At 43.7% G+C, this 12,789-nt stretch overlaps 1 protein-coding gene across 4 annotated transcripts in view; it reads left to right on the plus strand.

Annotated features, from left to right (window-relative positions):
• Positions 1–12,789, plus strand: part of LOC308270263 (cyclic AMP-dependent transcription factor ATF-7) — a gene marked incomplete at both ends in the record, with an annotated part of 83,789 nt that overhangs the window by 57,070 nt on the left and 13,930 nt on the right. For all 4 annotated transcript variants that reach the window (XM_080706066.1, XM_080706063.1, XM_080706064.1 and 1 more), the window contains 4 exons: positions 6,526–6,683; positions 8,692–8,791; positions 9,264–9,377; positions 10,042–10,194. In XM_080706066.1, coding sequence (XP_080562192.1) covers positions 6,526–6,683; positions 8,692–8,791; positions 9,264–9,377; positions 10,042–10,194 — 525 coding nt within the window. The remainder of the gene's footprint in view (positions 1–6,525; positions 6,684–8,691; positions 8,792–9,263; positions 9,378–10,041; positions 10,195–12,789) is intronic.

Consider the following 12,789-nt stretch of genomic DNA (forward strand, 5'->3'; position numbering starts at 1 on the left):
GGAAGCCCTTCTACCTCCGGGCTACACTCCCAGACCTATTTTTTATTTTTGGAAACAGGGTCTCTTAAGCCAGCGTGGCTGACTTTGAACCTGCGCGATCCTCCTGTCTCCGCCTCCCAAGCGCGGGAATTACAAGCGTGCGCCACCACGCCCGGCTTTTTTAATATTTTTGATGATAGAACCCAGAATAGTACATACTAAGGCAGGCATGGGGATACACACCTATAATACTTGGAATGCTGAGGTAGGAGGATCACTAGAGACCAGGAGTTTGAGAGCAGCGTGGGAAACAGAACAAGACCCCGTTTCATGAAAACAAAAATAAAATAGTGTGCCGGGCCTGGTGGCGCACGCTTGTAATCCCCGCGCTTGGGAAGCTGAGACAGGAGGATCGCACAGGTTCAAAGCCAGCCTCAGCTACTTAGAGAGGCTCTCAGCAACTTAGTGAGACCCTGTTTCCAAATAAATGAGAAAATAGGTCTGGGGATATAGCCTGAAGGTAGAAAGCCTCTGGGTTCCACCCCCAGTACCACACACACACACACACACACACACACACACACACACACACACACAAATAGAATAGAATAGTATGTACCCCTCATAAAAGAAGTACGTGGATTAGGAAGAATCACAAGAGAACCCTCTAAGGTGCTAGACATGGTCTCTGTCCTTATTTACACATATAAAAAGCTATTGTATTATAATCATGTTAGCTTAATGCACTTTATGCTTTATATATCATACTTTGATAAATAAGCAAAAAGAAAAAAATGATATAATTCATAAATTAGGCATGAAATAATTTAGAAAAAATGCTTCCCAAGGGGAAGTAACTCAAAGGGAGTATTCACTAAAGTAGCTACCAGGACTGAGTTCATGCTTTCTCCTTTAAAAATAAATAAATAGCTGGGCATGGTGGTGCATGCTTGTAACCCCAGTACTTGGGAGGCCGAGACAGGAGGATCACATATTCAAATCCAGCCTCAGCAATGTAATGAGGCTCTTCGAGACCCAGGAAGACACTGTTTTCAAATAAGAAATAAAATTTAAAAATTGGACTGGGGGTATAGCTAACAGGTAGAATGCCTCTAGGTACGATCTCCAGTAACAAAACAAAACAAAACAAAAATTAAATAAATAATCCAGGTGTGGTGGCATATGCTTGTAATCCCAGTACTTGGGATGCTGAGACAGAGGATCATAGGTTCAAAGTTAGTCTGAACAAATTAGACCCTCTGCAATTTAGTGAGATCCTGTTACAAAATATGAAATAAAAAATCAGGTTGGGACCAGGTGTGGTGATGCACACTTGTAATCCCAGTACTTGGGAGGCTGAGACAAGAGGATCACAGGTTCCTGGCCAGCCTCAGCTGCTCAGTGAGGCCCTCTGAAACTTAGTGAGACCCTTTCAAAATAAAGAATAAAAAATAGGGCTGAGGGTATAGCTAGAGGTAGAATGTCCCAGTACTGCAAAAAACAAAACAAAACAAAAAAACATCCAGTGCCTCTGGGTTCAATCCCCAGTATCTAAATAAATAAATATGATTTTTTTCTTTGTTGTTATTGGGTTTTTTAAAGGAGGGGTGTGTGTGTGTGTGTGTGTGTGTGTGTGTGTGTGTGTGTGTGAATCAAACCAGGAGCATTCTACATCACAGCCCTTTTTTTTTTTTTTTTTTTTTTTTTGCGGGTCTGGGGATGGAACCCAGGGGCATTCAACCTCCGAGCTACACCCCCTACCCTATTTTTCTTTCTTTCTTTCTTTCTTTCTTTCTTTCTTTCTTTCTTTCTTTCTTTCTTTCTTTCTTTCTTTCTTATTTATTTATTTATTGGTGGTACTGGGGTTCCTGGAAGCCCTTCTACCTCTGGGCTACACTCCCAGACCTATTTTTACATTTTTATTTGGAAACGGTCTTCTAAGCCAGCGCACGCGGCTGGCTTCGAATCTGCGTGATCCTCCTGTCTCTGCCTCCTAAGCGCGGGGATTACAAGCGTGCGCCACCACGCCCGGCTTTATTTTTTATTCTTTATTTGAAACAGGGTCTCACTGAGTTGCAAAGGGCCTCACTAAATAGCTGAGGCTGTCCACGAACCACGATCCTCCAGTCTCAGCCTCCTGAATGCTGGGATTACAAGTGTGCGCCACCACGCCTGGCTTTTTAAAAAAATTTTATCTTTTTATTTTTGTGTGTGGTTCTAGGGGTTAAGCCCAGGGGTATTCTACCGCTAAGCGACACTTCAGCCCTGTTTTATTTTGAAACAGGGTCTCACTAGTTTGATGAGAATCTCACTACTTGCTGAGGCTGTCCTCAAACTTGTAATACTTTTGTCTCAGCCTCTCAAATACTGGGATTACAAGTGTGTGCCACTATGCCCAGCTCTAGTCTTTTACTTACTTTTTTTTTTTTTGGTACTGGGGATTGAACCCCAGAAGCATTTTACCTCCAATATATTACCTCCACCTTGCTGGATTTTCTTTCTTTCTTTATCTCTTTCTTTCTTTCTTTCTTTCTTTTTTTAGTGGTACTAGAGATGGAACCTAGGGGCATTCTACCTCCGAGCTACACCCCCAGTCCTTTTTTGTGTGTGTGGTACTGGGGACGGAACCAAGGGGCATTCTCCCTCCAAGCTATACCTGCAACCCTATTTTTTATTCCTTATTTTGAAACAGGGTCTCACTGAGTTGCAAAGGGCCTCACTAAGTAGCTGAGACTGTCCTCGAACCACAATCCTCCTGTCTCAGCCTCCCAAATGCTGGGATTACAAGCATGCGCCACCACGCCTGGCTCCAATTTAAAATCTTATTTGGAAATAGGATCTCATTGTGTTGCTGTGAGTCTCGCAAAGTTGCCAAGGCTGGCTTTGAACCTGCAGTCCTCCTGTCCCAGCCTCCCAAGTATCTATTCTTTTATTTTGAAACAGGGTCACTAAGTTGCGGAAGGCCTCACCAAGTTGCTGAGGCTGCCCTTGAACCTGGAATCCTCCTGTTTCAGCCTCCCAAGTACTAGGATTATAGGTATGTACCACCATGCCTAGCTATGTACTTTTTTGTAGGTATACTATACTTTAAAAAATTAATAAGGCCGGGCGTGGTTGCACACGCTTGTAATCCCTGCGCTTGGGAGGCGGAGACAGGAGGATCACGCAGATTCAAAGCCAGCCTCTCTGGCTTAAGAGACCCTGTTTCCAAATAAAAAAATATAAAATAGGTCTGGGAGTGTAGAAGGGTTTCCAGGAACTCCAGTACCACCAAAAAAAAAAAAATAATAATAATAATAATACTCTATATAAGTATTCTTTAAAAATAATAATAGAGCCAGGCATGGTGGTGTACTTTTGTAATCCCTGCACTTGGGAGGCTGAGACAGGAGGATCGCACAGGATTCGAAGCCAGCCTCAGCTACTTAATGAGGCTCTCAGCAACTTAGTGAGACTCTGTTTCCAAATAAAATATAAAATAGGTCTTGGAGTATAGCCCGGAGGTAGAAAGCCTCTGGGTTCCACTCCCAGTACAATAAATAAATAAATAAATAAATAAATAAATAAATAAATAAATAAATAATAGAGCTGCACATGGTGCGTGGTGGCGCACGCTTGTAATCACAGCATTTGGGAGGCTGAGACAGGAGGATCATGGTTCGCAGACAGCCTCAGCTACTTAATAAGGCCCCTTGCAACTCAGTGAGACCCTTTTTCAAAATAGAGAATAAAAAATAAGGCTGGGAGTGTAGCTCAGAGGTAGAATGCCACTGGGTTCTATCCCCAGTACCGCAATAAGTAAATAAATAAATATAACAATAGAAGCCGGGCATGGTGGCGCTTGTAATCTCAGCATTTTGGAGGCTTGGGACAAGAGGATTGCGGTTCACAGACAGCCTCAGCTACTATTTAGACCCTTTGCAAGTCAGTGAGACCCTGTTTCCAAATAAAGCATAAAAAAATAGGGCTGGGGGTATAGTTCAGAGGTAGAATGCCCCTGGGTTCCATCCCCAGGATTACAAAAAAATTTTATATTGAAACAGGGTCACCAGGCATGGTGGTGCACGCTTATAATTCCAGCATTTGGGAAACTGAGACAAGAGAATGAATCATGGTCCAAGGATAGCCTCAGCTACTTAATGAAGTCCTTTGCAACTCAGTGAGACCCTGTTTCAAAATAAAGAATAAACAAAAAAATAGGGCTGGGAGTGTAGCTCAGAAGTAGAATACCCTTGGATTCCATTCCTAGTACCACAAAAAGAAAAAAGAAACAGGGTCTTACTAAGTTGATGAAAGTCTTACTATTTGCTGAGGCTGTCTTCCAACCTGCAATCCTCCTGTCTCAGCCTCCCAAATACTAGAAATATAAGCATGTACTGCCATGTCCTGCTTAGTAGATAATTTTTAAAATGGACTCGGGGAGCTGGGCATGGTGGCGCACGCTTGTAATCCCAGTACTTGGGAGGCTGAGACTAGAGGATCGCAGGCTCGCAGCCAGCCTCAGCTACTTAGTGAGGCCTTCTGCAACTTAGTGAGACCCTGTTTCAAAATAAAGAGTAAAAATTAGAGATAAGGGTGTAGCTCAGAGGTAGAATGTCCCTCCTGGGCTCAATCCCCAGGACTGCAAATGATGATGATGATGATGATGATGATGATAACAACAACTTTCTCCATAAACATTACAACCATCTCGCCCCTATCTTTTTCACCAGCAACCAAGTCCTAGAAACTGTCTAGAGATGCTTTAGAGGCCAATATGATGATCACCAGCATTCCAAGATCCTAATAAGTATTTACTTATTTAGGTACTGGGGATTGAGGCCAGGGACATTCTACCTCTGAACTATACCCTCAGTCCTACTTTTTATTCTTTATTTTTAAACAGGGTCTCCCTAAATTGCAGAGGGCTTCATAAGTTGCTGAGGCTGGCTGCAAATTTATGCTCTTCCTTTCTCAGCCTCCCAAGTGCTAGGATTACGAGCCTGGACCACCACACCCAGCCTAGACCCTATTATAAAATAAAAAATAAGCCGGGCGTGGTGGCACACACTTGTAATCCCAGCACTTGGGAGACTGAGACAGGAGGATCACACAGGTTCGAAGCCAGCCTCAGCTACTTAGTGAGGCTTTCAGCAACTTAGTGAGACCCTGTTTCCAAATAAAGATAAATAGGTCTGGGAGTATAGCCCAGAGGTAGAAAGCCTCTGGGTTCCACCCCCAGTACCACAAAAATAAACAAATAAATAAATAAAATGGAGCTGGGTGGGGTGGCACACGCCTGTAATCGCAGCATTTGGGAGGCTGAGACAGGAGGATCCCGGTTCGCGGACAGCCTCAGCTACTCAGCGTGGCCCTCCGCAATTTAGTGAGACTCTGTTTCAAAATAAAGAATAAATAATAGGGCCGGGGTATAGCTCAGAGGTCAAATGTCCCTGGGTTCCATCTCTAAACCCGCAAAAATAATTAATTAATTAGTTAATTAATTAAAATAAAATAAATGGGACTGGAGGTATATCTCAGAGGTAGAATGCCCCTGGGTTCAATCTCAAAGTTAGTTCCAAACCAGCCTGGGCAATTTAGTAAGATTATATCTCAAAATAAACTGCAAAAAAGAAGGGCTGGAGAGGTAGCTCAGTGGTAGAGTACCCTTATTTTCCATCTCCAGTATTGCAAAAAAAAAAAGTGTGAAACAATTTTTCTTTTATCGCAATATGATCATTGTTCAAGCTTCCATAGTCCTTTGGTTGTTTTGGGGTTTTTGTTTTTTGTTTTTTGTTTTTTTTAGAATGTGTATGTGATACTGGGGATTGAACCCAAGGAACATTCTACCTGTGGGCTACACCCCCAGCTGTTTGTATTTTTGTTTTGAAAGAGGGTCTTGCTATGTTAGCGACTGTCCTAGAACCTATGCTCCTCCTGTCTCAGCCTCCCAAGTACTGGGAGGTTCATAGGGATATGCCACTGTGCCCAGCCCATTGCCCCCACGCCCCTTTTTGGTACTGGGGATTGAATCCAGGGGCACTGTACCTACATTGCTGAAAGTCTCACCAAGTTGCTCAGACTGGCCTCAAATTTGCAATCCTCCTGTCTCAGTCTCCCAAGTACTGGTATTAGAGGCATGTACCACCACACCTGGCCCACTGACCTTTTGTTAAGGGTTTTATAGGAAATACTGGGTTGCTTTATCACTGGTATACCTGCCTTTCCCCTTTGGAGATCAAAGGACCCTTGATTGATAATATATAGATTATCAAAAATTAGAACAGTTTTTTCAATTTATGGTACAGTTTTGCATCTCCAGAGATTTCAAGTGACTTTCCAATTGTCATCTCATTTAGTCATCATCCCTGAAAAAGAGAGAGCTAAAAGATCTTAACTCAGTATTCCTACCAAATGAGTTAGTGAAATAGAGGTCTGTGATCATGATAGCATCAGATCACGATTTACTTAAGTGTCTAATGTTCATTCCAGTAAATTTGTACTACATTGTACTAGGTATGTATTTCCCTGTAAGCATTTTGTTCTTTGTTGGTCTCTTCTCCCCAGGAAGTTGCCCCAAAGCCTGTTGTGATCTCTGCTCCCACGCCCACCATCGTGCGCCCTGGCTCCCTGCCTCTGCACTTGGGCTATGACCCACTCCATCCAACCCTTCCCTCCCCGACCTCAGTCATCACCCAGGCTCCACCTTCCAACAGACAAATGGGGTAAGTAGAGAGCAGGAAGAAATCATGAAGCTGGATCTCTTTCTGCCCTGTGAAATAATTTGATAAAGCAGGAACTGTTATTGAATACAAAAGGAAAAACAGTCACTAAGGTGGTTTCTCAAAATAAATTTTTAGCATTGGGACATAGCTCATTGGTAGAGTACTTGCCTACCATGTGTGATGCACTCCAAACTAAATTTGGAGGAAAAATGAAGTATAGATGTTCTATCCAGAGTGAATTTTAAAAATTAACCACTGGCTACAATAGGACTTTTTTGTGTGTGTGGTGCTGGGGATTAAACCCAGGGGTATTCTACCTCCGAGCTATACCGCTAGCCTGATTTTATTCTGTATTTTGAAACAGGGTCTCAGTAAGTTGAGGAGGGCCTCACAAGTTACTGAGGCTGGCCACAAACCTGTGATCCTCCGGTCTCAGCCTCCCAAGTACTGAGATTACAAGCGTGTGCCACCACACCCAACTTTACAATAGAATTTTTAACTTTGATAACCTACACTGTAAAAAAATAAATTCAAAAAGTTTTAAGTAACATGGGCATGGTGGCACATGCTTGTAATCCCAGTACTTGGGAGTCTGAGACAAAGGGATCAAGGGGGTTTGAAGCCCGCCTCAGCTACTTAGTGAAGCTCTCAGCAACTTAGACCCTGTTTTCAAATAAAATATAAAATAGGTCTGAGAGTATAATCCAGAGGTAGAAGGGCACTGGGTTCCATTCCCAGCACCACAAAAAAAAAGTTTTAAATAAGGCTTTCCCCCACAAGCAGAATCTTCCTTTACCTTTTTTTTTTTTTTTAACTAGATAAGCAAATATTTAGTTGGGGATAATGCATCCATAATTTGGGGGTTTAATAATTCTTTAACATAGAAGAATGAAGCCAACCATGGTGGCTCATGCTTGTAATCCTAGTACTTGGGAGGCTGAGACAGGAAAATTGCAGGTTTGAGGACAGCCTCAGCAAGTAGGGAGTCTCTCATCAACCTAAAGAGACCCTGGGGCTGTAGCTCAAAGATAAAATGCCTCTGGGTTCAATCTTTCGTAACACACACACACACACACACACACACACACACACACACACACACACAAGGTATCACAAGCCATGATAGCGCATGCCTATAATCCAGTACTTGGGAGACATGGGCTATGAACATAGGTTCACAGCCAGCCTCAGCCACTTAGTGAGACCCTGTTTCAAAATAAAGAATAAAAAATAGGGCTGGGGGTATACCTTGGAGGTAGAATGCTCCTGGGCTCAATCCTCAGTATTATAAAAGAAAGAGAAGGAGAGGAAGGAAAGAAGGAAGATAAAATCATGCTAAGTTGAGCCATTAAGTGAGGGAGTAGGTTTTTAGGTATTAATATCTGAAGAAATGACTATGAGTGCCTTGTAACACTGTGGGAAAGCCCCTCATTATGTTCCCTGACTTCATTTTCTCTTTGTAACTCTTGTGGAAGTGATAAATGAGAATAAAGACCTAGGACTGAGGGTACAACTTGGAGGTAGAATGTCTGTGGGTTCAGTCGCCAGTACAAAAAAAAAATTTAAATTAAAAAATAAAATAGAGCCGGGCGTGGTGGCACACACTTGTAATCCCAGCATTGGGAGGTTGAGACTGGAGGATCGTGGTTTGAGGACAGCCTCAGCTACTTAGTGAGGCCCTCTGCAACTTAGTAAGACTGTTTCAAAATAAAGCATAAAAAATAGGGTTGGGGGTGCCACTCAGAGGTAGAATGCCCCTGGGTTCAATCTCTAGTACCACCAAAAAAAAAAAAAAAAAGAAGAAGAAGAAGAAAAAAAGATAGGACGAGAGGTTTTAGCTCAGAAATAGAATGCCCCTGGGGTCAATCACCAATAACCACAGAAAAAATTAAAAACAAGAAGGTGTCAGCAGTCCCCAGTGCTGCTCTGTACCTTCTCTAACAGGAAGAACTGGAAAGCTCTGCTCTCATAGGCAGGTCATAAGCATTTCACTTCGTGCCTCCTGCAGGTCTCCCACTGGTTCCCTCCCTCTCGTCATGCACCTTGCTAATGGACAGACCATGCCTGTGATGCCAGGGCCTCCAGTACAGATGCCATCTGTTATATCGGTGAGCTCTGTAGTTGGGGTCGCCAGCCCTACCAACACACTAATCCCTCCCTTCCACCTGAATGCTCATAATCACAGATAGGCCCCAGGGAAATGCAGGCTCCAGTCTGTATTATTCGAGCATGGCAGCCTACCCAAACTCTTCACTAACCTCTGCCAGTCCAGCGCTCATCTGGATAACTGGCTCCTGGTCTTAGGACTTGATCTTGCCAGCCCACTGATTGGTTTAAAATCACCCACTTTCTTCAAGGTACAGCCCCAGCCTTTGCCCCAGAAATTGTCCCAGCACTGAAGGATTAGATTCTCTAACTTGTGGTGCTCCATGGGGAAGGTATTTTCCAAACTGTTCCTGCATTCCCATGGGCAGGTAGCACAGAATAGGCCCTCACATGCCAACCTCAAAAGCACTTCATTTTGGGGGAAACCAGTTATTATATCTCCTTCTGGTTTTCCTTGTTCTTGTCTTGATCCAGCTGGCCAGACCTGTGTCCATGGTGCCCAACATTCCTGGTATCCCTGGCCCACCAGTTAATAGCAGTGGTTCCATTTCTCCCTCTGGCCACCCTATACCATCAGAAGCCAAGATGGTGAGTACATCCTAGCCTGGGGTAATGTTGGTCATTCTGAAAAGAGTGGTATCAGCCTAGATTTTTTTTATTAATTTTTTTTTTTATTGGTGCACTGTATTCATACAGCCTAGATTTTTTAAGCGAGCTGAGCAAAGGAACCTTCTGGGGCTTGCAAAGCTAAGGACACCCTGCTGTGGGGTTTGGAAAAGAAAAGACCCTGATTCATGACTCTCATCTCCTCTCACCACCTTTAGAGCCTGGTACATAGACCATGGCAGTGAAGAGAAGCAGCACAGATTGTTTGGAATGGAACACTTGCCGCTTCAGTTCCAGGGTGACAGATGGAGGGCGGGTGATGGGCAGGGGAGCTGGCCAAGAGGTGAATAGCTGCATCACCAGCATCTGGCAGGCTTCCAGGAGAGCGCTTTCATCTGGACTCTACTGCTTCAGCAGCCCCAGCCCCAACTGTGCCCAGGATGACAGCCAGAAACAGAGTAGGCATTTTAGGGATCCAGGTGCACATTTCTCTCCCTGTCATTTTCTTTTAATTCCTCTGTTAAAGGGAAAGTTGGAGTGGGGATTTTAACTCTGTAAAGTCAGTGATAAAGTCTAAGCCCGTCCTTCTCATCTTTCACAGAATCTCACCCTTGATAAGCAATCTTTTTCTTATCTTTTCCCACAGAGACTAAAAGCCACCCTAACCCACCAAGTCTCCTCAATCAATGGTGGTTGTGGAATGGTGGTGGGTACTGCCAGCACCATGGTGACGGCCCGTCCAGAGCAGAGCCAGATCCTCATTCAGCACCCTGACGCCCCATCCCCTGCCCAGCCACAGGTCAGCTGGGCCTTGGAAGGGGGGAAACCAGCTGTATCACCCTTATTCTTTATGTCAAGGAGTAGAAAATCAGAAGAGAATGAATTTCAGCTTTTTTTTTTTTTTTTTTTTTTTGCAGCTTTTTATGGCAGTAGGGGTTGAACCCTGGGGCATTCTACCTTCAAGCTTCACCCCCAGCCGTAGTTTTTATTCTTTTTTTCGGAACAGGGTCTCACTAAGTTGTGGAGGCCTCACTAAGAAGCTGTGGCTGGCCTCGACCTGCAATCCTCCTATTTCAGCTTCCCAAGTGCTGATATTATAAGCGTGCGCCACCCTGCCCAGCTCCCTCAGCTTTTTTATTATAAGACAGGGCCTCACTAAATTGCCCAGACTAGCCTCAAACTTGCAATCCTCCTGCTTCAGGCTCATGAGTTACTGAGACTACAGCTATGAGCCACCATACCTGGCAAAACACATCATTCTATATCCACCCTTGTATTAAATGCACATGCAAACAGACTGAATAACGTAGAGCTATTGCAAAGGCACAGGTTCGAAGCCAGCCTCAGCTACTTAGTGAGGCTCTCAGCAACTTAGTGAGACGCTGTTTCCAAAATAAAATATAAAATAGGGCTGGGAGTATAGCCCAGAGGTAGAAAAGCCCCTGGGTTCCACCCTCAGTACCACAAAAAAAAAAAAAATAAAAAAATAAATGCAAGCTCCCAGATGGGTGTGTTGGTACACACCTGTAATCCCAGTACAGGGGAGGCCAAGACAGGAGGATTGCGAGTTTGTGGCCAGCCACAGCAACTTGTTGAGGCCCTCCACAACTTAGTTAGACACTGTTTCAAAATAAAGAATAAAATCAGGCCGGGGGTATAGCTTGGAGGTAGAATGCCCCTGGGTTCCATCCCCAGCACCAAAAAATAAAAAATAAAAAAGAAGCTGCCCAGTCTGTTTCTTATATATTAGGTCCTACCAAAAAGCTATTAAATTACCTGATTAGGTTTTATAACAAACATATATTAATATAATGTGATATTATAGTATTAAAATGGCCAAGTAAAAAAATAAAACACAAAACCAAGCATAGTGGCGTACACTTATAATCCCAGCATTCCGAGGCTGGAACAGAGGATCGCGGTTCGTGGACAGCCTCAGCTACTTAGTGAGGCTCTTTGCAACTCAGTGAGACCCTCTTTTGAATAAAGCCGGGCGCGGTGGTGCACGCTTGTAATCCCAGTATTTGGGAGGCTGAGACAGGAGGATCGCAGGTTCACAGCCAGCCTCAGCTACTTAGTGAGTCCCTTTGCAGCTCAGTGAGACCCTGTTTCAAAAGAAAGAATAAAAAAATAGGACTGGGGGTATAGCTCAGAGGTAGAATGCCCCTGGGTTCCATCCCCAGTACCACAAAAAAAAAAAACTAAAAAAAAAAACACAAAAGATACTTCCTCATTACCAAGTCAATCTTTTTTGTTTTTTAATCAAAGAGAAATAAAAAAATTTTAAATAGCCAGAGGGGTCCTATTTAGCTGCCTGATTCTCTTCTCAAGGAGGTCTCAGTTTTAATAAGATTCTTTAGAAAACAAATAGTGCTCAGCTTTCATACTTATCTGCAGTGGACAGGTGACAATGACCTGAGATTGGTTTCTAGAGTTCCATTCTTTGCCTAATCCCTCTTTTCCTGATGTCACCACCTGCTTCATCAGCTACCACCACATGTCCAGACATTTCATGGCCATATGTTGCCTTAAAGCTTGGCCAACACGACAAGCTTTCATTTGAGTTTTCTTGTTGGAAGCCCACCCTCCTGCACCCCTCTGGCCCCAAAGCCAGCCGGTCCTGGAGGTGACAGAGCAGGAGCACCCTGCCCAGACAGCCCTGCTTTCCAGAAACTCTGGGGAAAAGGACAGAGCTTCCTTCTTAGTAAACACTGATTACTTTCTTCTCACTTTTATTTTATTGTTTTTAATACTGGGAATTGAACCCAGTGGCATTCTACCTCTGATCTATACAGAATACACCCACAGCCCTTTTTGTTTGTTATTTTATTTTTTTTAATTTATTTATTTTTTTTTTTTTTTGGTGGTACTGGGGTTCCTGGAAGCCCTTCTACCTCCAGGCTACACTCCCAGACCTATTTTTACATTTTCATTTTTGGAAACAGGGTCTCCTAAGCCAGCGCACGCGGCTGGCTTCGAACCTGAGCGATCCTCCTGTCTCCGCCTCCCAAGCGCGGGGATTACAAGCGTGCGCCACCACGCCCGGCTTTGTTTGTTATTTTAAAACAGGGTCTCTGTAAGTTGCTGAAGGTCTTGCTAAGTTGCTGAGGCTGTTCTCAAACCTGTGGTCCTTCTCTCCCAAGTGCTGAGATTACAAGCTTGTGCCACCACGCCTGGCTGCCTGGCCTTTTTTATGTGCCCTAATGAACTTCGGGCAAAGAGTTGAAATTCTCTGATTTTTTTTGTGTTAATTTCTTTTTTCTTTCTTTCTTTCTTCTCCTCCCCCATCCTCCTTTTTGGTACTAGATTGCACTCAGGTATATTCTGCCTCTAAGCTGCATTCTAGCTTCATTTTATTTTTGTGTGTGTTTATGTGTGGTATGTATATGTGTGT

This window comes from Muscardinus avellanarius, assembly GCF_963383645.1.
Source record: "Muscardinus avellanarius genome assembly, chromosome: 11".
NCBI classification, from domain to species: domain Eukaryota; kingdom Metazoa; phylum Chordata; class Mammalia; order Rodentia; family Gliridae; genus Muscardinus; species Muscardinus avellanarius.